Below are 27,796 nucleotides of genomic sequence, written 5' to 3'. Positions count from 1 at the left end.
TATATGCGTTTGGCTTGCAAGGAAACCAATTGGCAAATCACAATATGGGCAGTTAAATTAAAGCGCTCTTTCAACCAAATGCATTAAATCAACGCTTTATTGATTGCTGATTGGGTGTATAGTTTCTCGCACTCGGCTTCGAATATAAATAGAATCAAAAGGCCTCTTAAATTGGACACATGGAAATCCAATCTATTTTGCCAAGCATTGAACTCAGCGTTGAAACTGCCAAAAAATATTTTGTATATATCTACATTAAATACATTTTATACTAGTCATCTGAAAAATGAATCTGTGCTTGTGCAGTGTTTCAAGGAAACTGGCACAAAGTGGCGCAATTAGAGTACGAATTTGGAGGTAACTTGCTCCAGGGAACATATTAAAGGCCTGCTTTTAAATTGCTTGACAAAATGGCTGGCCAAAAGTGGCCTTAACCCCTAACCTTTTCATGCATTTTTCGCCCAGCAAGCAGCACAAAATGCTCATAATTTGCTTGTTCCTTTGCACTTGAATTAGACGTGCATGTGTGTTATTTTCGAGCCATGTCCTTGCAGCTGCGCGGCTTGAAAAGTCGTTTGCTTGGACTGTGCAAACAAAATGAGCGAGCAGCGGAGACTAGTAAATGCATTAATGGATGGAAAAATGTCCCACCTGGACCGCTCCTTTGGCTCCTTTGCCGCTTTATCTCCTTGCCACGTGTGAGTGGGCCAGGTGCTCTTGACATTGCCCCGAGTGAAAGGAGGAGGCTTCAGTGTTTACGCTGCCACATGGCGAATGCTTCAGCCTGGAGAGTTCTCCTTCTCGTGCTCGTCGTCTTTGATTGCGTGCTCGTCTCGCTGGGATCAGATATGTATGTATATAAAGCATATACAGTGGAAGACTCGTCTTGGGCTCGTTAAGTGTCGCCCCCTTATGGCATTTCATGCTATTTTAAATGCATTTGAATAAATAAACACTAGCACGCTCGTAAAATGTTTATTACGTGGGCAAATGTTTGTGTCTGGCCTCATTAGGAATGGAAGCCCAGCGGTGTGGGCCCAATGCGAATGCAGCAACTACAGTTCGCACTTAATGCATTTTTAATTTAAAGCCCCGACACCGTAACGCACATCCCTGAGACGTTACAATTGCATCGGAATTGCTTTAATTGAGTGGATTTGCATGCAAAATTCGAGAGGCAAACACAAACCGATTCAATGCGTCCCCAAAGGCAATTCACTATGGCCCCGAAGTGATTTCACCTCAAGTTGTGGCCAGAACGCGGCAGCACAACTCTTTTCACGGGAGTGCGAGAGTGAGCTTTAATTGATTACCCATCAATTATGCACATTTCGCGGCGAACGTGTCGTATACGCGATATTTTAGTTGGTCGTTGATTAACTCGCCGTTGCAAATATTTGGCGGCAATTCTGTTCAATTGCTTGACTCCCACTCCCCCAAAACTGCAACCGAAGTTACTGAATTTGCATACGAATCCTTTGTCTCCTTCCTCCTATGGCGCTGTCAAATGCTGAGCAAACAACATGGCCAAGATTCATGTATCTCAACTTCTGCTTGACACTTTAAGTGGAAGTTATGCAAATAAATAAATACGGATTGACAGGGAGATAAATGTAATATATAGAGATAGCATGACACACGACGCTTTCGATGGAGTGTGAGCAAACAGACAAAGGCAATTAAAGAGTGTTCAAACACACAAAGCTATTGACAAAACGCCTCGAGATGCCCGATTCCCTTTATAAAGTCAGAGTGTGTGTCAGCCCGCTGGGTCGCATAATTATAATGAATCCTTTTGTCAGCCAACTTAACCCTAATTTGTGCCAGCTCACACTATCCATTATCTCTGGCTGTAAACACATTGCGTTCGCCATTTATGCCATTGTGATCCGCATGCAGGTGCGAAAACAGCTAGAGTGGCTCATACAAAAAAGTCGGCGCCAGCTACGTCTGCTAATTAAGCTCCGAAATGCACAAATTCAGAAAGCCGAGGTGAAAAACTCAACTCGACTATTTCTGCATTGTTGCTGCGACTTTTGTGCGCAAAACCGAAGCAGATGCTGCCCGAGCTTCAGATTCATCCTCATCCACAACCACATCGCCATACTCATTTTAGTTTTTTTTTTTATTTTTTTACATTTTTTCTAGCTGATGCGGGCTGCTCGCGAGTTGTGAAAGCTTCAGCCCTGACCACATTTTAATTGGGCTAAGCACACGCCATGTGCTGCATGTGTGACGTGCTATTAGTGAAACTTTTAAATGAGTTAGTTAAGTAAAGCGGGTTACGTTATTATGAGTTTTTGGTTCGGACATTACAAAAGCTTGTCAGCTCTGCCAGCTATGCCAGCTATGCCAGCTCTGCTCTGCTGGTGCTTCTACACTCTGCCATTCTTCGGCTGCAACAATATGCACGGGGGGCGGTATCCTTGTCGTGGGGCAGAAAGGAACTTGCAGCATGTACTTTAGTTGGGTTGTGGGATTATGCACACCTCGAAGTTGTATGGCTTCTTGTAAAACCGAGGGAAGTTGCTATGCGATGCAGAACAAGTTGGTGCATCATCCGGCTTACACATTTTTGCTAATGAAATTGTTTTTCTCCAGCCTTTTCTATTGTCTTATTTTTGTAAATTTAATGCACTACGTAATAAAGGTACTTAAGCCAAATTATGTGGCGACGAAGCTACTGAAACGTATAACTGCAAGAGGGACGATTGTCCCAGAATCCTTTTCTAATTATGCCAATGCTAAATATCTTTTTCATGCCGTTTTTAACTTGCGAAATGTACGAATACTATTCCCAATACAATGCTAAATGTTCAGCGGCACAGCGCACTCGATGTTTTTATTGGTGAAATCATTCTGGTAATTATATGTCCAAAGTGGGTGCAATCAATTTTCAATTAGTCGCATGCAATAATTCCGCCAACATTTCTTGAAAGGCAAAAACGTTCCGGATTGCCATTGGTAATTATTGCAAATTATATGGTGCTCCGGACATTTGTGTATAAATGCGCATGTACTTATACAGGAAGGATCGCAGTCATGCCAATCGAAAATACTTGAATACGGCAAAGGAATGCGGCGGATGGAGAGCGAAAAAATATTATTCAATTACGCACCATATCCAGGACAATGGTTACGACGAGCATAAAAGCAGCCTTCCCATAAATACACAAAGTCTCCCTTTTCAGCCGGCCGCCAATGTGCTGGCCATAAATCGACGAGGTAATAACATTCGAGAATACTCATAATAGTTTCGTTCCCAAGCGAGTGAGTGTTTCAACTATGATTTTCGAAATGAAATCAATGTACAAGTCCGTCTCACCAAATGAAACAGTGGGCCTGGAAATGATTTCCGCCTTGGCATAATCGATACGAGCCGCATGCCTCCCCCAATTAGCTGGGTGACTCCCCAAGAGACTTTCACCTGGGCTTGGACTGCAGTGATAAAACAGCCGACGCCCCCCTGAAGGAAATTTACATAAAATTCAAATAAAATAAAACGACAAACGTAATAATCATTAGTCGGCTCTCCTGGGTGCAGTCGACACAGGACTCTGGGCACTGGACACTGGACACCGGGAACTGGACACAAGATGGCTGCATCTGGGGGCTTGGAGGAGGAGATGCTGACTTATTTATGGAGTTTCCATGTTAACGAGCCACTCGCAGTAAATTAATTTAGTTCCTGATAAATATTACCTATGGGTCGACCGTAAATTGGAGACACTTTAAGATATCTAAGGTTCCCCAACAGCTATGCCGAAATTTGCTGTGTATTGGTTTATTATAAATATTTTGTTGGTGTTTTAGGCCTAGAAGAAAATGGGTTTGCCATCATAAACGATAGTATCTGTATTGGAAATGTCGCAAGTATCTTGAAGCAGTAAACTCCGACTGTAGCACTTAGAATCCAATCCATTCCTGCAGGGCAATCTTCTGCTGTTCGATTTGCTCGCCCATCTTTTGGGTCATGGCGAATTGGATGAGGATAAGCAGGTAATTGACCAGAATCGATGTAAACTGTTTAAATACAAGTAATTAGGGTTTCGATTAACAAGTTCTGCATGCTACCCACCAAGCCGATAACTTTGCGGTCGAGCACAACATCTAGGCCACTGGTGAATTGAATCTTGGCCTGCATCCGCCACGACATTAGGGACTCGACCAAGGGTCGCAGCGAGGACTTTTGGGGGTACCAGTCATCCAGCTTCTCGACGAGCCGCAGACATCTCCTTGCCTCGTAAATGGTTCGATCGCAATAGAATGGAGCTATCAGGAGCTTGTAGAGCGGTGGGATCATACACAGGGCCACATATCCGAGCATTCGATAGCTACTGCTGTTCTCCTCCTCATCCTGCTGGCCCATGCCCACGGACTGACCAAACAGGATGTACAGCTCACTGGTGCTGATGGCCAAGTCGTGGGCCATGGCTACCCACAGACTGAGGGCGTACACCCTGTTGATCTCCTGGACGAGATAGTGCAGCTCCTGGATCATGGACACCACCTGGCGTATGCGTAACTCCTGTACTTGCACCTGCGGAAATCGCCAGTTGAGAAATTCCGGTTGGAGCAGTTGCTGGAGCAACCGCAAACGGATGCCCAGCATTTCGGCCAGGGTCATGTGCACATAGCCCGTAAAGTGGGGTCCTCCGGTGACTATAATATAGCAGAAGGCGAAAAGCAGGAAGAGGGCTCGATGACCGCTGGCCACTTGGAAGGCGGCACTGATGATGGATATCAAATAAATAATGGTCACTATGCCCAGCAGGGCTATGTTCTTCCTCAGCATTTTTCTATAGTTCAGATTAGCGCCAAAGTCGCTCATAAGCCTGGCATCCAAGGCAGCCAATCTTTGATAGATACCCAAGTGTCGGCGTGCAAATACTTGCAGGGATATCACAGTGACCACAAAGACCAAGGTGGACATTACCAACTCCATGACGGAAATGCTCAGAACCAGATCGTCGGCCTTTGCCAGACGTTCTCGTACATCTTCGGCTGCCAAAAGGGCACTCAGGGATCCAAAGAGACAGACCAACGCTGCCATGGCCACCGACATGGAATAGATTCTGCTTGCCCGACTAATCCTAAAGTTTGATCCCCGTATGCCGAACCCATTGCATCCCATAAGGAACTGCAGCACGCAAATGAATCCGGCACAATCGAAAACGGTTTCCGGTTCGCGGAAGAAGTACAACACGGCCATCGCACTCAGTTTTTGAAGCAGAACTAATGACAATTCCATTCCGGAAAAGCCCAGATAATATCCACAAGATAAGGTACTTCAAAAATCCAAGCAGCACAAGCTACGCGGTACAAAAGTGCACCTAAAGAAAATCTTTTACCAACTTTATTTAAAAAGCAGAATCCGAGTAAAATAATTTACTTTTATTCAGACATACATATTTTTATTGCACATAAACAAGTTTTACCATCCAAATATAATTCGTTCTATGTCGAATTTCCCAACATTTTTATGCCCTACATACAATAAGCTAATGACGAGTACTTAGTATTAGCTATTTTTATAAATGAGTGGCAGCCATTAAAGCAATTCAGTAATTAACTTGATTACTTTTGTGATAGCTTTTGACAAGTGCTTTCCCAATTTACAAATAAAATTGAGTTGTTTTCTGGTAGACGCGGTAAACAAAATAAACGTGCTATAGGAAGGAACTTAATATTTCTGTTTTGCACTCTTTGAAAATGAGTAGTCCGTTGAGTTGCATCCATTTGCAACCACTTGATGCCACAGGAGTTCCCACAATTAGTTACCACATGACAAGGAAAAATCATTTCTAAGATTTCTCAATTGAAGAATAAATGTTTCATTTGATTTGAGGTTGCGGCCAGTTGGTATTTTTATAAATATGTTCAAATTATGTGAGTTGCTACAACACGAGTAATTTAATTTCTGCACATTCGAGAAACGGGTGGAAGAGCTGTCAGATTAAATGCCATAATCCTATGGATTATGGCCAAGCTGGAAAAGTTGTTAATACCCGGTGACAGAGCTCAACCCTTCGAACTGGGACAGTTCGGTGATGTATATGTACGAGTATGGCATGATTTACAGCCTTCGGAGGAAGGTGAAATTAAGCGAGATGGGGGCCAGAAGATGCAGGTGGGCTTTTTGTTGCCTTTAATTAATAAAACTTGATTAACGGAAATTTTTATGATTGTCCAAACGGTAGCAGGTGGCAATCAATCATCGCCTTCGCGCCCGTTCACTCTCACTTCTCTTAATTATTTTGCATTAAATATTTATGAAATTCCCGAAAGAAAGTCGCGCAAAGGACAATTCGGTGGGGAAGAAGTGTAAAATTAATTAGTCAGTGGCCGGTTGGAAAAACGTCAAATGCTTTGCAAATGACAACCAAACGGCATGGAGTCAGTTAATAAATTGTTTGCTGCACATTTGTGGTTCAGCGCACAGGGACACATATGTACATAAATGAATTCGAACACAGAATTATTTATGCGCAACTGTTGATTTTCTGGCTGATTAACCTCTGGGCGGCTTAACTAGGAAATAAATCGTATAAATGAAATGCACCATCAAGGGCCAAATGATGCTCGAATGCTCTGCATTGAATGTGATCAAAATCCATACTATAAACTATATCCACCAGTCGGGGAGTCCTTGCATTGCTGGCTAGAGTATTTCCCTGTAATTAGTTCTGTTTTTTTGCAATTTATATTTATTATTTATCAACTTTCGGCTCAGTGCTCCGCCAGTGCAGCCACATTTGCATTAAGAACAGCAATTACCAAATCCAATCGCATCCAATTGAATTAAATTGACTTGGCTCGAGGGCCGTGGTCCAGTAACTTTTAGGCTTTTGCCCACACTTTTCTACTCATTTGTCCTTGTCAGGACTTCCACACACTCGTATCCTGACAGCTGGTTGCCTGAGTGATGGAGCTCCGGATTGACTCGCCGAAATGTCCAAAAGTAAAACAACACGAGCACCAGTCACAAAAAGGGAAATCAAATCTCCGCCCATATGGATTCAATTAACGCTAATTTAAAATGCCAACATATCTGGAGAGGTTTTCACAGAGGCGAACAAATAGAAAATTCCCCGTCAGTTTTCCACATGACCCCCGTCAAAATTTCGGGTTTGACACTCCAAAGGGCAAAATCGACAACAACAGAAAGGACAACCTTTCGCTTGATCGAGGGCAATAAATGAGTCAAATCAAATTTAGATTTTAGGATGTGTTAAAAATGTATACGATAAGGTGTTGCGAAAAATTCAGTTCTACCCAACACCAGTTAAATATGTGTTGGTTTCATGTTTAGAATTGGTATAGGTACAGATTTATTATACCCGTTACTCGTAGAGTAAAAGGGTATACTAGATTCGTTGAAAAGTATGTAACAGACAGAAGGAAGCGTTTCCGACCATATAAATTATATATATTCTTGATCAGGATCAATAGCCGAGTCGAACTGGCCATGTCCGTCTGTCCGTATGAACGCCTCGATCTCAGGAACTACAAAAGCTAGAATGTTAAGACTGAGCTTTCAGCTTCTTTCCAAAGATATTTTTTTAATTTTTTTGTTAGTTTTGTTCATTTCTATCGATTTGCCAAAAATAGCGTTGCCACGCCCACTCTAAAGCCCACAAACCACCCTAAACTGTCACGCCCACCCTTTATAACAATTTTTTTTTTAATTTCTTAATTGTATTCGCAATTTTTACCGATGTTTCAGAAAATAATGAAAATTCTCTTTCGCACTTCCACCAGCTGAGTTACGAGTATCTGATAGTCGGGGAACTCGACTATAGCATTCTATCTATTTTTTAAAATTTTTTGTAATTTTTTTGATGTGATGTTGAGAAATTCAAAAATATTAAAAAATGTCCCAAGGCTGAAGTTCTGAACTCCATAACTCAACTTATCTTTATCGGATTTTGAAGTGGCATACCTCTAAATGTTTCTGGTGCAATTCTCTAAAAGTCTGCATTCAAATTTAGAAATTAATTTTTTTTTTTAATTTTTTGTAATTTTTTTGATGTCATGATGTTGAGAAATTCAAAAATATTAAAAAATGTCCCAAGGCTGAAGTTCTGAACTCCATAACTCAACTTATCTTTATCGGATTTTGAAGTGGCATACCTCTAAATGTTTCTGGTGCAATTCTCTAAAAGTCTGCATTCAAATTTAGAAATTTATTTTTTTTTTAATTTTTTGTAATTTTTTTGATGTCATGATGTTGAGAAATTCAAAAATATTAAAAAATGTCCCAAGGCTGAAGTTCTGAACTCCATAACTCAACTTATTTTAACCGGATTTTGAAGTGGCATACCTCTAAATGTTTCTGGTGCAATTCTCTAAAAGTCTGCATTCAAATTTAGAAATTTATTTTTTTTTTAATTTTTTGTAATTTTTTTGATGTCATGATGTTGAGAAATTCAAAAATATTAAAAAATGTCCCAAGGCTGAAGTTCTGAACTCCATAACTCAACTTATCTTTATCGGATTTTGAAGTGGCATACCTCTAAATGTTTCTGGTGCAATTCTCTAAAAGTCTGCATTCAAATTTAGAAATTAATTTTTTTTATAATTTTTTGTAATTTTTTTGATGTCATGATGTTGAGAAATTCAAAAATATTAAAAAATGTCCCAAGGCTGAAGTTCTGAACTCCATAACTCAACTTATCTTTATCGGATTTTGAAGTGGCATACCTCTAAATGTTTCTGGTGCAATTCTCTAAATGTCTGCATTCAAATTTAGAAATTTATTTTTTTTTTAATTTTTTGTAATTTTTTTGATGTCATGATGTTGAGAAATTCAAAAATATTAAAAAATGTCCCAAGGCTGAAGTTCTGAACTCCATAACTCAACTTATCTTTATCGGATTTTGAAGTGACATACCTCTAAATGTTTCTGGTGCAATTCTCTAAAAGTCTGCATTCAAATTTAGAAATTTATTTTTTTTTAAATTTTTTGTAATTTTTTTGATGTCATGATGTTGAGAAATCCAAAAAAATGAAAAAATGTCCCAATGCTGAAGTTTTATACTCCATAACTCAACTTATCTTAATCGGATTTTGAAGTGGCATACCTCTAAATGTTTCTGGTGCAATCCTCTAAAGATCTGCATTCAAATTTAGAAATTTATTTTTTTTTAATATATTTGTAATTTTTTTGATGTGGTGATGTGTAGAAATTCAACAAAGTTATGATATGTCCCAAGGCTGAAGTTCTGAACTCCATAACTCAACTTATCTTTATCGGATTTTGAAGTGGCATACCTCTAAATGTTTCTGGTGCAATTCTCTAAAAGTCTGCATTCAAATTTAGAAATTTATTTTTTTTATAATTTTTTGTAATTTTTTTGATGTCATGATGTTGAGAAATTCAAAAATATTAAAAAATGTCCTAATGCTGAAGTTCTATACTCCAAAACTCAACTTATCTTTATCGGATTTTGAAGTGGCATACCTCTAAATGTTTCTGGTGCAATTCTCTAAAAGTCTGCATTCAAATTTAGAAATTTATTTTTATTTTTAATTTTTGTTGATGCTATGATCTTGTTTTTCGTTGCATTGCTTACTTAATTTAAGTTTGTTTTAATAAGAAAAAACAACACGTTTTGGATAACTTTGAAAGTTGTAGTGATTCCCAGAATTTAATTTCTCGGACTGATTTTGAGTTGCCTATCAGTTTAAAAGGTGGCAGGCGAGTTGGCATGACGACGTAGCGATTTGTAGGCACTTGCTCGACTGAGTGGGTCCTAATGCCGCTCACAATTAAATTAAATAACACCATAATTAATTACTACCCACGCACACACCCCGCCCTCGCTCCCGCACTCGAAGGACTTGATTTGCTGGCCAAGAAGGTGCTAATGTCCTGGCCCATTCATTGTGGACTGGATGGTGTGATGGTGTGCGTGAGTGAAATAAAGAATGATTTATGGCGGTAAGCTAACTAACGTTCAGCACCACGCATGTTCTTGTTCTCACAATTAGACGCTGACCCCCAGTTGAGAAAAGTGGGCGGGGTCTGGCTTGGTTGGGGGTTGGGGCTTGCCCCTTTGAGAAGGGGCCATAAATCGCATCGTAAATAAAGCAGCAGCATCACAATGGAGCCATCAACTTTTGATGCAACTTATAACCGTATTTGGCCATAACGGCGCCAATGGGCCTGCATTGATTGGATAAATCGAGCATCCTTAACCGCGCCCCATCAGCCATCGCTCGAATGTCCGCCCATCAAGGAGCAGTGATAACGTGTAAGTTCCTGGTCGTCCTTGGTCCTCCTTGGTCCTTCAGCACAGCGACGTTTAATGTTAACGAGCGAATGGCCGTGGAATAAGTGCACTCCTTTCCTGACGCCTTTATAAATTGTGTTATGCATAAAGTTTATGCGAACATAATACGTTGAAATATAAGTATATATACATAATATATATTTTTATAGTCAAGGGTTATCATCGCGGCTGCTTTATCTCGCTCAACTGCTGAAATATGCGCCTCTTCCTTGCGCCCGCAATCTGTGGCACATCTTTTCCATCTTTTTCAGGCTGCATGTTCATTTGAGGCGGTCGAACTCCTGCTGCACAGCATAAAATCCACCCAGCCATGCCACATAAAACCAGCGAAAAGCGCTGAAATTATGGTGCCCACTCATTGTGTTGCAGCTTCTCACCTCTCCGAGCGAATGAGTGAATCTGCAACGCCGCAAAGTTGCACAGATGCCCCGCATTCCATTCCATTTTTTTCCATGTCAGAGGGGCTGCTCCGACATCGGTTTATTAGTACGCAATATAAAAATATTTTTACAAGGCCTTCGACTAAGCCTGAATGACTAAAAAAAGTACAGAGATGAAAATAATTAATTTATTGCAAATTCTAAACTAAACTAACTAAATTATGATAAATTGAAGATTTATAAAAATGCTGATGATAATTAAACATTTTTGTCATTTTTAACTATAAACTTTCTATACTATTCATAAAATCGACTATGTTAGTACTATTCTTAGTAAAAAAACAATATACTTTTTTTTGTATTGTTTTAATTGAGAATGATAGTGTCCAATTGAAATAGTTTTGCAGCTCTAATAAAAACGCATAAATCGTATTGCAAAATAATACTATACTAGACACGGCTTTCAAAATGTGCACGTTTCTGTTTGGAATAAAAATAAAATTAATTATTTATTTAGGCATTTATCGCTAATCCGTATTACAAAATAATTGGAAGCTTTGTATAAAAATGCTGTAATTATATGAAATTAGAAAATCGCCACTTGCAACGCGGGTACCAATTATTATACAAATCCCGCGGTTGGCGCTCCGTTCCCGAAGAGATGCCTCCAGGGCAGGCAATCCGATTATGTTGCACGTTCCAGGGCGGCCGGGTGGAACTTTACTTGCCACATGACGACTTTGCAGCCGGAGCCCGACGTGCGTCAGAACTGATTAATGAGCTGCAAATGATGTTATGCGCAACGGCCGCTCTGCCAGGGCGTAAATCAGGAATAATCGGGCGTGCCCCAACAGGAGTGGATTCCGTGTGGCACTGCCACTATACCACTGCGTACTATATGGGGTGGCGGCCCTCAAAATGATGCTAATGATGGTGGTGATGCGGCATTGTTCGCGTGCGCAGACAGCTTGACATTCATCGCTTGCATCTCACTTGTTGCAATGCAACAGCTGCTTCAGCTGCATCAGCTGCTCGGTGAGGAGTGAAGAGTGAAGGAGGGCAGCTCCATTATATCTTCGGAAGCTAAACTCGCAGCCACCAAAGGGACAGAGCCACACACTTGCCCGTCAATTGGCAGCTGTCGGCTTTAAGCCATTTTAAAAAGAAAATGTCTGACAAAGCTGCAACTAAAACTTTTTATGCCCCACTTTGCTGGGCCATTCACAACTTGTACGTGGCAAATAAAAGTGCACCCGGGGACCGGCTGCGTATCGCTTGCCAAATGGGATAGACAACACTCCCTTCCCGGATCCGAAATCCGAAATCCGAATCTGGCTTGGCCTGGAAACAGATTTAAGTATGCAGTTGTAAGCCATAAAATCAGCTTAATACTTCCGTTGAGCCACCAAATCTGAATTTATGGTCGACACAAGAAAAGCGCGCAAAATGGCAGTTCGGTGGCAGAAGTCGTTTCGTGAGATATCTTATCTAATAATAATAATTTAAGGCGGATATTTAATATAATATGTAAATGATAAATTATGAAATTTATATATATATTTTGAGATAACATAATAATCTTATAAATAGGGTATTTTCTCAGCTCAGCTTAAACTAAAATGCCCCGTGATACCCTATCGAGGGTGAAAGGCTTACACACGAAATCTGAGTTCTAATGGGAAGCAAAGTCATCTACTGGGTTACATAAGATATTTTCTGGGTTCATATGGTAGAGAGCACCTTGTGACACGGTTCGATTAGCAGGTCAGATGGCCACGAGAACCTCTGTTGTTGTTTCGCCTTGCGGAACTCAAACCACGGCGACCTGCCATCCAGCCTGCTTTCTTTGCCTCTTTGTCGCTCGTTTGCCAAGTTTCCACATTCATATTCATATCAACCAAAGTGAAAGTGCTTGATTAGCAGAAAAAATAAAGAAATCACCCTGCTGATGGGTGTATCCAGGCATGGGCATGTGGGTACATCTGAAATGACTGATTGCCTTGCCTCTTGTCAGTGATTAGTGTTTATGTTTATGCAAATCAGTTCTAAAGACCTGGCCCGGGCATAAATATAAATCAATGCTGAGCTCAGACCAACTCAAGTTACCTGCAGCAAGATGAGCAGCAGCCACAAGTGGACGAGGTTGCTCCTAATGGGCCTGATTGCACTTTTGAGTCGCAGTGCCAGCGCCTCGGGTATCTATGAGGAGCTACACTAACATAGTCCATTACCTAATGAATTTTTATGCAGCCAAACAGGTGGCACTGAGACCCCTGGCATCAGCAGAGGTTCGAGCTCTGGAGAACTCGATGGCCAAGGGGCGATCGGTAGTCAGTGGCCTGGCTGGCCTCACCGGCTTCGTCCTGGGCTTGGGAAAGGCCCTCACTGGGGTCTTCATCTACGATGTCATTACGGCCAATATCACCGAATCAGATGACACCAAAGTCTCATCGAACAGTGGTTCCTTTAGGGAAGTTTGCTTCAGCACTGGCAGCTCTAATTCGGATATGACCTGCCTAGTTTACTATACACATAACGGAAACTAATAAATAATTACTACGAACTTTTTAAGTTGGGATAATCAAAAATGGCCTGAATTTATTATTAATTCATTGTAATTTCGATCACCACGTTGTCTGCGTTATTAAGTCGTAGTAGACACGAGCCCTTTGCAAAATGATTCTGTTAATGGATCTTTTAAAACCTGTTTGGGGTCGCGGCGCTGCCAAGGGTCAAATGGTTTTATTTTCGGCGGAATTTGGGGGAATTTGCATATGCGAAGCTCGAAGAAACTTTCTTTGCTTCTCGTCACAGATAAAAGTGAAGCAGAACCCGTCGGCCGTTTCAGTTGGATTTCTACGCGATTACGCGAAAGATCTTTGAGAAGATGAAGTCGTTTGGGAACTTGACCTTTGGCCTACTCGTCATCCTTATGGCATGCCTTACTGTTCGCTCGGAGGGTGAGTTGTGAAAGTGTGTTTTTTGGAATTTACTTGATCACTACTCCGGAATTCAAAGAACCGAATTGACCGAAAATAAACCGTACCCTGCCTGATTTTTAGCTCGTCGCCTGGCTCTGCGTCCACTGACAGGAAGGGAACTGAGAAGGGCTCTTAGAGAATCCGGATTCGATGTGGATTCCGCAGCTGGAAGATCAGTGGCATCCGCTTTGACCGGACTCAGTGGATTCGCCCTGGGCATCACAAAGGGCATAGGTGGCTCGATTCTGTTCGATGTGGTCACCTCGAACGTGACCATTGATTACATCACCAGTCTGCTGAACTCCACTGCCTCTTCATCGTCCTCAAGCAGCAGTGGAACCGCCCAGGAGATCTGTTTCAACAGTCGCAGTGTCGACGGAGAGGTCATTAACGGCAGGAGTAATGGCTATAATGGCATGGATGATGACGCAGAACCTAATGGCGAGTGGAGGCAGACCGATGGCTCTGTAACTTCCGTTAGCTCTGGCACTAGTACTGCTCCTGGTACTGGCGCTGGTACTGCTCCTGGTACTGGCACTGGTACTGCTCCTGGTACTGGCACTGGTACTGGCACAGGTACTGGTACTGGCACTGGTACTGGCACTGGTACTGGCACTGGTACTGGCACTGGTACTGGCACTGGTACTGGTCCTGGCCCTGGCAATGGCCTCACATGCATTGTCCTGAGCAAGGAGGGTTCCCGTCGCCGGCGTCAGTTGCGGATCCGTCCAGGAACCTTGAGATCTGTGTATCCGGAACGCCATCGGCAGTCACTGAAAAAGTACAGCAGGCAACGGGTTTAGGGCATAGGCCCTAAACTTACTTTAAGCTAACTTATTTATTGATTTCGATTAGTTTATTAAATTTTAATTGCTCCGCATTCCATGGGCCTGGGTGGGCTGGCTTCATTAATGGCCGAATGACTTGGGGAAATCTTGGATTGACACATTTATGATTTGCTGACATGCACTCTGGGTTTTCGTCCGAAAACATTTTACAGGGAAAGTGGACTCGCCGACGAGCAGCGAACATTCATATGTGACACACAGGCGGGCGCACTGAACGAAAAGGGGGCTAACTTGGTTGAGATGAGAGTTATTGGTTTGTTTGCAGGGTATATTAAGCCTGCTGTATAATTTTAAGTATTTATGTGTTTCCTTATCTCTAGTTTGGTATTTCTCTTCTGTTGTATAAACATAAAAAACGTATGTATTTTTCTTGGTGCTGCCATTTGCTGCGTCACGCGTATCGCGGTGGCAGAATGGTTATTAATACAAGCTGAAAGGCACGCAGCATGCCACACCCACTCCGAGTCCCCCCTTCCCGTCCTCTTACCACCTTCCCAACGCCTTTGGTCCTTATGTAAACATTGAAATGTCATTGACGTCGAGGGCAGCCGCCCGGCCACATAAATCCTCCTTGGCCACAATTTATTAACTTTAACACTGGCCAATGTCAACGGCCTCCCCTGTCCCCCGTATCCACCCGCCTCCCCCGCCTTCGCCTATTGATTTGGATGCGGAATTTATGTGGATAAAGGACCTCAGCCCCGCACTTCCTCCAGCGAACTATTAACTTTGAATCTTCTTTCACGTCGAGTAAATTGCAGTGTTTATGTTATTGTCTGATCCTTGGTCCTGGCGATGTGTCTGTCATTGCCTAGGCAGGAATTGCATTAGGGACCATTTATTATTTATGTAAATGCGTAGAACTTCTGTCATGGCCTGGAAAAAGTGCCCTTAGTGATTAAAGTGCGGCGAGTGTCTGGCAGCAGCAAACTATTTCTCGAAGAAAATCAAACTCAAATTACCATATCTCTGCCCCTTTTAAAAGACCATTCAGACTCTCTCTGTGCGTACATATGCCATGGACAGTAGAACGTCTATAAGGTGAACTCAAGTCTGAGGGAAAGGATAAAAGTCGAACTGCAGTTAAGATGTGCTTTAGATGAATGCAAGCCTTATAATTGTGCCTCAACTCTAAAATTGGATAGAAATATATATATTTGTGTATGTAAATTCAACACTTGCAAACACGACTGTGTGTTTGTATATTCATGAACGAATCAGCAGCAAACTACAATTATTGTGCACTTTAGTATCGCAGAGAAAGCCAGCCTAATGACCGAGGCCGTGACCCCAGAAGGGCAGTTGCTCCCCTCGAAGCCCCGGAATCCCCGGCTGGAATTGCGTACTAAATGCGCTAAATTACTAACTAAATGCCGCAAGTGCCGCCCCTGGGCATGGCTAGAATTTCACAAATGAACGCCCTTTTTGGGTGTTGGCGGCGGGGGGTGGGAAAATGGCCGGAGGGGTGCTTTTCCAAAGCCGAAAAACTGAAGTCAAAGCAACAGCAACAGCAAAAGCAAAAGCAATAGCGAGAGCCGACAGTCGATGACATTTGAGCGATAAGGGAAACTGTTGTGTGGCTTACTTGCTGGCACCCCAGTGATTTTCTATACCATCTAATGGGGAGTTGGGCGTTGGGCCTGGGGGGTCAGAGGTCGAGGGCAAATGTGCTGCTTCTTGTGGTTGTTGCTGGCATTAAGTATGCAGGCGTGTGAATCGTGAAGGCGGCTATACAAATAGTAAATGCTAGCCGTCCTTTGAAGGCATCCACAGCGCTACACTTGCTTTTTACAACATTGAAAATTGTTTTAAATGTTAATGCCGATGCTGTTGGGCTGATACTAAAACCGGGAGGTGTGGGCGCGGTGTGCCAGAGTCAACAAATAATTGAGATGTTTTCCAGAGTGTCATCGCACACGCACGCTTTTTTATCCACCACCACCGCCCCCAGAGGCCATCCAAAGTGGGTGGTGCTCCCCGGTGGTCGAGAGTCAGCTGTTCCGAGTGCGCGCACTTGTGTTAAATTATGCGGGTTTGATTTTTATTGCACAGCCGCTCATTTCATTCTTTTCCCTTTTGTTTTTTCCCATTTGTTTTCCTTGCTTTGGTTTCCTTTGTTTTATAGGTTTCCCCCAAGAGGGTGTGGGCCGCAGGATGCCCACACCCACTGCCAAAATCAAAACCATCTCGAAAGTATAAACAAGTTGGAGGAGCCCAGCGGAGTGCCGAGCACGCGTGTGTGTGCGGCTGTAATTTGGTCATGCCTCGTTGCCCCAACGAGCTGTTGCTTGGCATTTCAATTAATGGCACTTGCCACCCTTGTATCTCCTCCCATCCCAGCCCAATCCTGCCCTCCGAGGGGTCAGCTCTTCCGACGCTGCACTCCTAATGAAGCCGTCTGAAGCCAGCGCCAGCTCCAGCTCCAGCTCCAGCTCCAGTTTCATCAGGAAACCAGCCGCAACCCCATATCTGCCACGAAGTTGAAGGTCTCGCCCCTTTTGGGTTGTTGTCAATGGGCGTCGAGATATATCTAACCACTACAAGAAAACGATACCGTGTTGTATATGATTAAAGATTACAATAATAGTTACGCATGGGTTGCTGTACTTCAGTTGCCATGACCACTTAAATATACGTGAATCACTCTAGCTGTGACTATAATTTTTAAGGATAACTGGAGCGTAGTGTTACAGACCTCTTTTTGTTTGGGGAAACGACTACATTCATTTTTTTGCGTGTACAACTGCAACTCCGCGGCGACACGTGACCGCAAGGACATTTGTTGAGCCTGGATGTGCCGCATCGCACGTCTTAATAGATTTTTGATTTGTTTGCTCACCCCCAGCTGGCAACTTAGCCTTCCCCATTCCGAGCCCAAGCCCGGATCCATATCCGAATCCGAATCCAAATCCAATTGTGAGGCGGGCGTGCGTCTCTGATTGGAATAATGATTTGGCAAGCGAAGATTGAACATAAAGCGAGCCAGATTTGTCGAGTTTTTGGGGAGTTACTTGTTTTTGTCAATATAGAAAATCAATAACGAGTATTTACCCATTGTTTTTGCAGCTACCGTTCGGTTAAATCGGACGAGGGTAATTCAATAAAGAAATCACGCAGGATGGCAAGAATTTGGTAAAATGGAACTCTCAAAAAAGGAAGATTAAAAGCGAGACCTGAAAGTTTGTCTATTCTTTATTTCTGGCCAAGAACAGGGGATGTTATTGGGCAACATTTTACAAATTGTTTCAATTAAAAAGTTTACTGATTTTGCTTTTTCGCCTTTTACTTTAGCTTTAAGCGGCTTGCGTTTGACACGTGCCTTCACCGCCACGCCCCACGCCTCTTTCGGTTATCGAATGGAAGTAATCGCTTTTTGGGGCGCTAATTGCGGCGACCTTGCTTGTGGGGTATTTATAAGTCCGCAAGTTGATTGCATAATACTGGCAATATCTGTACGACTTTGGGCAGCGGGCCAGTCGTAAGCTGGGAAAGCCAAAAGCTGGGCCAATCAATTAAAAATAATCAGGCGGAAAAGTTGTGGCCAATCTGCACAAATACATATTTCACAGTCGTTAATTAATTTAATTGATTTAAACGCTTCGGCTCGACCAGTCGCAGGGGCAGTTGGTGGGGTTGGGGCTGCTATCGAGTGCATTTGATCTGTTTGTTTGCACAAAATTAAATTGACTTGTAATTAAAAGTTTCGCAATTGATTGAAATTCTCGTGTGTGCTTTTCCTTTGTGTTCGCTGGGTGGCTGTGACTAAAACCGCTTGAGGGAACTCGCAGGAAATAAACAAAAAAAAAAAAAAAAATGTGGGAAAAAACACTGAAAAGTGCTAATTAGGAGCATTAATTAAAAATGCATTTTTTGCTGCTCAATTGAACTGCAGAGAACGTGGAAGTGAAACTGTCTTCACACACAGGACATTTTCTCTTTATGCTTGCGGTGTATAAGAGCGGATGTATAAGAGTATTCTTAACTGACCTATGGCAGGACATTTTTACGCGTTTTGTTTAGTAACTTAATGGGAGTGGGTTTGAATAAATGTTCTATTAAAAACAAAAAACCAGTTTTATTTAATCCCAATATGTAAAAATAAACTGAATTTTTAAACAAATTATATTATATTATATTATATTTTAAATGTTACCTGTCAACGAGCAAGAAAACCATTTGTATTAGACAGTATCACAAAGCTGCTCAAGTAGAAATATCTGTGAAATGTTCCATTTGATTCATTCTGCAAATGCGAAATTAGCTTACATAGTAAAACAATTGTTTACAAGTATTTCAATGCAGTGGCAATAGTGCTTTACTACCTGCCGTAAACAAACAAAGCATCTTAATGGCTGCAATCCAAAGTTGCTTGGTAATTTCGTGCTCCAATAATCCGGCTGAAGAGAGCGGCCCTGCAACGGCAGCTCTCTTTGCTCTTAGCCGCCAAAGAAAAAAAGGGCAGCTCTCTGTGAAAGCGGCCCGAGTGCCGAAGTGAGCCGAAGGCAAGGCGTTCGTTATGTGGCCATAGACGCCCGACCACCGATTACCAGTCAGTTCCATCCTGCGACTCGAAGGCGAAGCACGCGTTGCTTGATTTATGTGCGCGGGTTGTAGTCCCAGTTAATTCCTGTTCAGATATAGTCCTGTGTGGAGGGTTCCGAAAAAAAGGGCCTAATGAGTCCGGACTTTCGTGTTAATGGCGAATTAATGACGGGCGATTAAAATGCAGTAGCCACATGCATGGGGCGCCGTAATGAGCTGAACCGAGCGACTGAGTACAGTGAAACAGTGCCATAAATTAGAGGCCCCCCAGAAAGTGTAGCCTACTTAGCGGCTTTTGGGCTTACGATCTGTTTGAAGTGTTCGTAGACCGTTAAAACCTTTTACCCGCCAAACACACACACACACACCGCCCACAAGAAAAGTTGTTGTGCAAAGCTCATTTCGCAGCAGATTAAAAAAATAAAACAAAACCAAAAAAAAAAAAGGGCAACTCTCAGTGAAAACGAACCAAAAATAGGGCCAGGCGGAGAAAGTACTTTCATTGCTCCCCAGGCAGAGCTTAACCGAGAGTTTTGCCGGGCTCTAATTTGACGGAATCGTTAGTTGACCAGTGACGTTCAACCCCCAACACCTCCCCACCCCCGGAATCCGTTTGGCCGGATCCGGATCGCGTGCCGACTACAAGCGTAATAACAATAAACTTGCGGATAACAACCACAGATACAGATACAGCAGCAAAATGTCCCTGCCATCCAGAGCCAATTTCGGATTACTCAACTGGCTCATCGGCTGGCTGCTGCTGCTGTCGATGGTTTTGTTCAGAGGTGAGTTGTGCGTCGGGCTTTTTAATTAAATAATCCAATTTATTTTCATTTAATTTCTAATTAAATTTAATTTGTTTGCGCCGCGCTCTGGCCCATCCAATTGCCCCCATGCCCGGCTGTAACCCGAAGATTTTCCTTTGTCGCCTAGGATTTCCCGTCTAATTTCCGGAAAACGAGCGAGTTTCGGTGGCTGGGGAAGCGCGAGAACGCGAATTGAAAATTCTTTAATTTTTGTGCTAAGAATTTTAATTTCGCCACAGCGTCGGCAAAAGTTTTTCCTTTTGTCTCTGGCGCAAGTCGAAAGGTGAACCATTTAATGCCCATCTGTGTGTGACCCCCAAAGGTGGGGAGCCCACAAAATGAAACATTATACAGAGAGAAAAACCGCTTTTCTTTTTAATGCACCTATAATATATGTGTGAAACACTCTTTTTGTTTCTATAGAATAAGATGTTGCATTTTTATTTGAGTGAACAAAGTCACACTTTAAGTCTATTACTCTTTTATTCATTGATGTCAAAATATTTTAACCAAACTTTCAAAATATTTGTAAAAAACTTTAAATGCTATCATTGTTCTCATTCAGTAGTCAGTAGTACATATAAAATCACATACTAGAGCAGTTAGAAAACGCTGAGAAGACTAGTCTTTTACAAAAAGTTATTTACAAAAGAAGATATATGCACTTAAGTACTCCGGCTATTTGATTTTCGGTGCAATAGTGACCACTCCTGGCCAGAGTCGCAGTGTTGTCCATAGTGTGGGTCCTAGTCCTAGTTTCGCAGCCATCAAGGTTGGTCCAGAGACCAGCTGAAGGGCAGGAGGATGAATGGCGAATGGCGAATGGCCGCAGAGTGCGAATGCCACATGCAACGTGTGGGATGGGCAAACGGTTTTATATAATAGTTGCAACAGTGGGGCAGCAGTTTCACTTTCAATGCGTCAAATGAGAAGCACGCGCATGGGATGCCCAGCGCCACACAGATAGAAATGTGGGAAAATAAAAAGTAAATATGAAAAATAACACATACTAACGAGCGGCAGACACTTGGAAAATGCTGTTGAAGCTTGGTCATGGCCGAAATGCTTCTGGCTGCAGTTGCTGTTGCTGTTGATGTTGTTGCTGCTGGTGCAGCAGTAGCAGCTGCGTTGCATGTGGCATGTTGCAGTTGACACACGAAACTATTGCCATTGGGCTTGGCTTTCTGGATTTTAGTTTTTGGTTTTATACGACTTTTTGCTGGTTTTAAGTTTGCACTTTTTAGCTTTCAGCTAGCAATTTTCTAGTTTCCGTTTTCAGCTCGCCGTTTGTCATCTCTGAAAACAGTAAATTGCATTTTTATACAATTTTCCATCATTTGACTTGGCAGTTGTTCGTCTGGGCTTTGTAATTTTCAAATGAAATACTTTCCGAGTGCAATTCACTTTTGAGCAAATTGTTTCCTTCGCTCTGCTTTCCTTTGACTTGGCTGCTCCTTCGTCTTTTACCCGCCTATCTTGTTTGCCCATTGGCATCTGTCTGGCTATTTCATTTGGCTAAAAGCTACTTGACGTTGGTTAAGCGCAGACAAACAGACGAAATATCTCATCTTGGCAATTGCAAAAGAACCTGCAAAAAAGGCAAGCAATCAAAAAAGATTCCTATCGAATTACTGGGCTGCATTCTTTTTCACAAGATTTTTATTGGTCTTGCTCTTTTTTTATTTCTGACAAAGGTGGTGATTATTACTGGTCATGATAGTTATTTCAAATGCAATATTTAAATTAGAATTAAAATTAATTTATATTAATGTGGATTAAAATGAGCATAAAGGGCTGGCTAAAATGCCAAAAGCTAAAATGTGATTTCTCTCTATTTTAGCACGGAAAACTTGACAATTGGGCATATTCATTTTTTTAAGTAGCAATATTTTAAAAGTGAATTTTCATATTTCTGATTATTTTTATTGAAAAAAATATATGGTATGCATATTGGAATTTATTGAGGCAAGTTTTGCGGAACGCTGGGTGGCCGTTTGATTCGTTTTTCTTAAATTAATTGACAGGGAAAAACGCGATAAATGCATGCGCATATTTTCATAATGAATTCATAAAACTTTCGATCGTGTCCTTTCGCGGGCTCCTGTTATTTGGTTTGCTGGTTTATTAATAAATAAATTCTACCCTTGCGGTTTGGCTGTTTGTGTGTGCGTGTCATCCTGTATGCAAAATTGCAGTTATTTGCACAGCTGTTTTGCCATTTAAGCCAAACAAACGATTTTGCCCTTTTTCACCAACATTTCACTAGCTCGCATGTGCCGTGTTTTTTCCCCAGCCACTATTAAGTATTTTTGTAAATATTTTCCATGTCGCCAAAAAGGAAAAACAAAATGAATCAATGGCAAAAAAATGATAATAGTCGACGTGATTTTCCGTTGAGTACAGTTAATACAGAAGCAATGCCGATTTACCAAAAAGAAATATATATGTATATAATTGCTTGTGGGGTTACTCGACGTTGGCACATTATTCAGCGGTGTCAGACTGATGAATGAACCGACGCATTGGCCCAGACAAACACCTAGAACACGCAATGCCAATCCATCCCACTGCCATCCAAAACCATCCATTTCAGTCGCTATTATCCGATGAAAAACTCAGGAGGCGGCGCCTCGAAGTATGCAAAGCACATACTCAAGGGTTCGCAGGATCTGTTTGCCGGCGGGTACAGGTTATTCACACAGGCAACGGCGTGAAAACCCGCCGGATTTTTCGAGGCCAACCAACCAGATTTTTTCTTTATCTTTTTTTATGCGTATAAATATAAACATACTTGTTTTTTTTGGCCCGAAAGCAGCTTGAAGGAACAAACTTTGCCTGTTGTTGATTTTAATGGCATATGGCTTTAGAGGAATTTGTGATGAATGCGTGGTTAAAAGTTCCACCGGAAGGGCACTAGACTATGTTTTGCAGAAGATGTTTAGAGGAAAACTCAAAGGGCGTCATTAATCATTTAATAGACCACGGTCCTTACTTGAGGATGGTCAGGGATTGCAGAAATCTGGAAGTCATTTATTAAAGTAATTTATTTACGTTACAAAGTAAAATGTAATTGATGCATAAAACCTATTTAAAGCCTTGCTCAACTTGAGAAACTTTGATAAGTCCAAAATCATATGCTAACTAGAGCATGAACAACTTACTTTAAAATACGATTAGGTGCCTTAAATAATTATAATTCGAATGTCGGTAGCATGACATTCACGAATAAATACGTATTCGTTGTCAAGCGAGTTTCAGTAGTTAAGCAATTAGGCTAAGTATTGTCAAATAGTTTCTTCATTAAGCGGCTGCCTCAAAGTTTTTTCGGGCCAACAGATGAAAAGTTGCGCAAGTCGTTGACAAGGAGGGTATATTTTTTTTTAGCCAAATCCACAGCTTTTTCTATTATGATTCCGTTTCTAGGCAGGTCAAACCGACATTATTTTTTACCGCTGCCTTCGTAACACTTATGGATTTGACATTTATATGACAGCCAAGGTTTTCCTGTGTGCAAGATTGTTGTTTCTGCTGCTCGAGCCCCTTGAGTGTGTGCTTTGTTTTTTTTGAGGTATTCGTCAGGAAAATAATATATATAAATGAAAATTGTTTTTATTTTTACTCAATGGGAGCGGGCGCTTCCCGGTGGGTTGGCATCCATGTGCGTAGATACATACATGGAGCATTATTTTTTGATTCACTTGGCACAGCGCTTTCTTGCAAACTCAACTATTTCGGTCACGTAACTTTGGAGCACAGTGGAGAAAACTGAATCAGCCAAGAAAGAGCAAAATTTATGCATTTGATTTCAGCTAATTTTCAGAGTCCGAGCATGGCTGCGAATGGCTCTATTTTGTTTATCGCTGGCCAAATTATATTCTGACATAAATTAGCCAAAACTAGAGTGCTTTCTCTTCCCCCCTTCAACCAATTTCATTGTGGGCCTGGTTTTATGAACGCCAAAACAGCCTTGAGCCAGAAGGCGTGGCTATTAAAAACCACTCCACAATCGAAAACTCTTTAGCAGCTGTGCTGTCTCCCAGCTCTCGGCTCGATTTTAAAGCCTTTTGGCCAAAGTGCCAACCCAAATTGCACAGAAGCACTCGCAGACAGACAGACAAGTGTCGTAAAAAGGATATACACGCTATAAGTTTCAAGAGCGAGGGGTCTGCGGCACCGAAGTTGTCGATAAATCCACAGGAGCACAATAAACCAGTTGCGCGGCTCTAAAAATCGTGTAGGCCTCAATGGTTTTCCGAGGAAAATTCGTTTTATTAACACCGGGACACGTCACACGTGCTGGGGACAAAGTTTTCACCACTGCTGTTTTGGGCTGTTGCTGTTTTTCCCGGGGCGTGCCAGTAACCTACATGGGATGTTGCCTTACTTTGAGCCGCCTTAGCTTGAGCCTCGGTCCTGTCTTAGCCGCTTTTATTAAAAATTCCTCACACAATCGAGCCGGGGGATTGGGGATACAGGGCTATGGGTGTAATGGGTGTAATGGTGGGCACCGCTTGCTTGGGAGATGCCGAAATAAGCATGTTTAAGGCAACCAACTAGCAGGAAACAACCAACAATTGTCTATGCTGCCGCTGGTGTTGCTTCTGGTGTTGCTGCCACTTCGTGCTTCCTCCGATGTAGCAGTTTTATTGCTTTGTCATTCCAACATATTTCACACAGACACATCAGCAGCGGCAAAAGACGTTGGCGGCATCGTCGACATTTCGCAAAACTGAGCCGCATTGGTTGCTTATCCTTTCGCCGCTGTATTTTCGGTGATACCCTGCAGCCAGACGATGGGTTAGCTGTGGGTATATGCAATAGTTGGGTGTTATATTTAATTCTTATAGTATTGTTTTAGTAATGCAATCGCATTTCCGTGAGCTTAACTTCCACTTAAAATAAGTAAATTTATCGCGTATTTGTAAGCACTTTAACTATTTTTTGTATTCGCTGTAAGCTGCAATAAACTGCTGGTAATAAATTTCCAGTTGAGTTTACAGAGTAGTAATTTCAATAAATTGCGCTGGCGCAATTTATGATTATAAAAGTTTATCGATCATGACTTACCAACATAATAGTTATGAATTTGCAAAGCACAAATATGACTTAATTGCGTTGAATTTATATTTAACAAATAACGTGTTCACGAACAGTTGCTTTTGAATTGTTATATTTATTCAATGAATTGAGACATAGCTTTTCACACTAGCGGCATTTGCTTAGGTGGTCCACAACTTTAAGGGGTATCAAATAGGCCACATTCTTAGTGCGGGTCCGCTCTACTTGTCCCTTATTTATTTGCTGTACATGTCTGCCTCAGTGGATTGTTATTGTTGCTGCAGCCTTAGTAATGTTGCTTTTGTCAACAGCCTTTGGCGCCCGAGGAGGGACTGACGCATTTCTCATGCGCTCGCGCGTGTCATATTTATTTATTTCGCCTTGAATCGTCCCTTTTGGGTTTTTTTTTTTTTTTTTTTTTTTTTTGTGCCGCACATACGAACCGTTTGCAATTGTGTTGATGTGTCATTTCCTTTTTTGAACTCTTATATAGTCAAAGCGTTTTTCATTTCCCGTTTCCTTAGCCATTGTTGGCCAAAAGTTTAGCACGCCTCTCCAGTTGATTTCGAGTCCTTTGATATCCAGGAGTGGGTGAGTGGGGCATCCGCCTCGAATTGATTTGCTCCACTCGAGGAGCTGGTGGGGAAGTAGGGCGGTGGGAAAGTACAGCCCACTTAATTAAACCAGCCGAAAAGCGGGCCAAAAACTTCACCCGTTTATCCAGCTGCGAACACGAATTGACAGCCAACTAACATTTATGGGCGCTTGTCATGTTCTACATTTTTATGGCTCGGTCTCGGCAATTATGCGCATTTGCTTTTCCTGAAAAGCGGAACTCACTCTCACACACACACACACACGTTCGTTCCAAAAAATAAAAAATATAAAAAAGGAATTAATGAAAATACAAGCAAGCAGCCAACCAACAACTGTTCCATATTTGGTTCACTGAACTCAAGCATTTGCCTTAATTTTGTGGTGTCCTTTGGCGAAAAATGGAAACCCGAGTGGTAGGCTAACTGGGATACCTCAAGACGACTCCTTGCTTACTCTTCAAAACGCAACTTTGCGTTTGGTTATTATTTAGTACTCATTTCCGGCTAAATTTAAGAGGTTGCCAAAAGTACTAAATTTTTTTAAGATTAGTGAATTAATAAGAGATAATAGCAGTTATTTATATTTTAGGATATGATTGCAGAAGACATTTTTGGGCAGGCCTCCTAGAGCGTAATACACCTTTTCCGAGGGTATCGACCTGCAGTGCTTGTGAATATGCAACACTGCAACTGCGTGCAGCTGTGTGTGCTGTGTGTATTCGAGTGCATTGGCAAGTGGCCAACAGTGGCAAAAACAACAACATAGTAACAATTGGGTGGGCTGTTAAAAACAGCAGAAAGCAATTAAACTTGGTCACGAAAAAAGCGAGCGAGCGAAAGACGCTGCGTATACGTAATAAATGATGCTTAAAAGTAGGCAAAGGTTGCCACTGCACCAACATTAAGCTCTCCAAATGCCGAGAGTAACAAGTCGAGGGTATGAGGCAGTCTGGAGCAATTACAACTTTGGTGCTGCAACAAGAGATTATGGGGCCAACTTTCGCACTGCCAGCTCGATGACCCCGAAAATTTGCTCAATTCTTTGCCAGCCCATAAACATTTGAATTTCATATCGTGTTACCCCGGACTATATAGGCTATATAGGCTATATGCCAGCGTTCTTTCTCATTGACATTCATGGCCGCCCATCTATTGAACTTTTAAGGCTCGCTGGCAAAATGGCCTTTTATGTGCGTTTGCTTGCTGTCGCCCGGCATTTTGTGCACTTGGCCATCTTGTTTGCCGGGTGTTTTGGGCCATCACGCTGCCTGGTCGCAGTAATTAAGCCGCCTCGATGGCTGATCAAAATGGCATCGCTCGCAGACATTTTCAGTCCCGCCTGAACGCGACAATTTGTTGGTCTCTTTTTTTTTATACCTTTTTTTTGTGGCATTTTGGGGCAATGTTTGCTTTGGGCTGAATTCCCATAACGGCCGGCCGTTTTTGGGTTTTCTCTCTCGTTTGCGGTTCCCGTGAATATTAAGCTACAATACGTGGCAGTTTTGGCGGCTTTGTTATCTGAAACTGCTGTGCTTTGACAGCTCTCTGAATAATTCCGAAAAATGGAGCTAACCATTTAAAAAATTTACAACTCTGCCAGCTATGCGTGTAATTAAAGCATGCCCGAAAAGGAAATGGCCTTTATCATTGGCCTACGTCCAATGGGTGCGGCAGAACCTGCAAATTATTAGAGTAAATATTGGCAGGACTGCGCAAATATGGAATGTTGCCGCCTGACTTTTGATATTAATTGCACAAACAACTAATGACCTAGGCGAACGATTGGCCGTAGGCGTCTTGCTTTTGCCGGAACCTCAATTTGGTTTCAATTTGTTGCCACGCAATGCGGCCTCAGTTCCGACTCAGTCAGGCCACAATAAATTACGGCATTAAATAAAGTTTGTCAAAAGGAATACATACTTGGGAAGAATGCTTTGGTCCGCATGTAGCAGCTCCTCCGCCCTCCGCCCTCCAGCTGCTCTCAATCTGATTATCCCTTGGGCCCGATGGGCGTCGCTGAATGTGCGAGTGTGCGTGCGACCTGAAAAATTGCACAATTTCCAAATACACAGGACACACACTTACAAATTGGGGCACATATGTTAAATTTCACAGGGCCCAGCGGAAGGCAGGGCGCCCGGCTACGTGCGGACATTAGATGGCTCTCCCAGGACGACCTCTGGGCGATCCCCCAAGTCCAGGACAGTGCGTAGGATGGATTTGATAATTTGCTGGCCGGGCCATAAGCAAAGCTTAGCTAAAAGCCAAGCGAATGGCCCCTGGAACGGCC

The 27,796-nt window shown here is 42.3% G+C and overlaps 4 protein-coding genes across 4 annotated transcripts in view; 3 read left to right on the top strand and 1 right to left on the bottom strand.

Moving 5' to 3' along the window:
* Nucleotides 1-3,906: 3,906 nt before the first annotated feature.
* On the bottom strand, nt 3,907-5,212 carry LOC6547734 (putative gustatory receptor 57a). The gene is made up of 2 exons (XM_001974912.1): nt 4,079-5,212; nt 3,907-4,023 (listed from the first exon to the last, which is right to left on the bottom strand). The coding sequence occupies exons 1-2, from the start codon at nt 5,210-5,212 to the stop codon at nt 3,907-3,909; spliced, it is 1,251 nt and encodes a 416-aa protein (XP_001974948.1).
* A 7,579-nt stretch (nt 5,213-12,791) lies between these two features.
* On the top strand, nt 12,792-13,221 carry LOC113564264. Its single transcript, XM_026980232.1, has 2 exons — nt 12,792-12,870; nt 12,926-13,221. The coding sequence occupies exons 1-2, from the start codon at nt 12,792-12,794 to the stop codon at nt 13,219-13,221; spliced, it is 375 nt and encodes a 124-aa protein (XP_026836033.1).
* A 304-nt stretch (nt 13,222-13,525) lies between these two features.
* LOC6547736 (jacalin-related lectin 34) lies at nt 13,526-14,459 on the top strand. Its single transcript, XM_001974914.3, has 3 exons — nt 13,526-13,635; nt 13,738-14,118; nt 14,233-14,459. The coding sequence occupies exons 1-3, from the start codon at nt 13,563-13,565 to the stop codon at nt 14,457-14,459; spliced, it is 681 nt and encodes a 226-aa protein (XP_001974950.2). The 5' UTR covers nt 13,526-13,562.
* A 5,287-nt stretch (nt 14,460-19,746) lies between these two features.
* LOC6547737 (zwei Ig domain protein zig-8) overlaps nt 19,747-27,796 on the top strand; it is a 45,019-nt gene continuing 36,969 nt past the window's right edge. Inside the window, exon 1 of the mRNA XM_001974915.3 lies at nt 19,747-19,831. Coding sequence (XP_001974951.1) covers nt 19,747-19,831 — 85 coding nt within the window. The remainder of the gene's footprint in view (nt 19,832-27,796) is intronic.

Source organism: Drosophila erecta, unplaced genomic scaffold (genome assembly GCF_003286155.1).
Source record: "Drosophila erecta strain 14021-0224.00,06,07 unplaced genomic scaffold, DereRS2 tig00000092-arrow-pilon, whole genome shotgun sequence".
NCBI lineage: Eukaryota > Metazoa > Arthropoda > Insecta > Diptera > Drosophilidae > Drosophila > Drosophila erecta.
Note: the sequence above shows the minus strand (reverse complement) of the source record. Positions and strands in the feature narration are given on the sequence as shown.

Coding starts and splice junctions, on each gene's coding strand:
- LOC6547736 (XM_001974914.3), top strand. CDS start 13,563: ATGAAGTCGTTTGGGAACTTGACCTTTGGCCTACTCGTCATCCTTATG. Junction 13,636..13,737: donor CCTTACTGTTCGCTCGGAGG/GTGAGTTGTGAA, acceptor CCTGATTTTTAG/CTCGTCGCCTGGCTCTGCGT. Junction 14,119..14,232: donor CGAGTGGAGGCAGACCGATG/GCTCTGTAACTT, acceptor GTACTGGCACAG/GTACTGGTACTGGCACTGGT.
- LOC113564264 (XM_026980232.1), top strand. CDS start 12,792: ATGAGCAGCAGCCACAAGTGGACGAGGTTGCTCCTAATGGGCCTGATT. Junction 12,871..12,925: donor TCGCAGTGCCAGCGCCTCGG/GTATCTATGAGG, acceptor ATTTTTATGCAG/CCAAACAGGTGGCACTGAGA.
- LOC6547734 (XM_001974912.1), bottom strand. CDS start 5,212: ATGGCCGTGTTGTACTTCTTCCGCGAACCGGAAACCGTTTTCGATTGT. Junction 4,024..4,078: donor ACCGCAAAGTTATCGGCTTG/GTGGGTAGCATG, acceptor GTATTTAAACAG/TTTACATCGATTCTGGTCAA.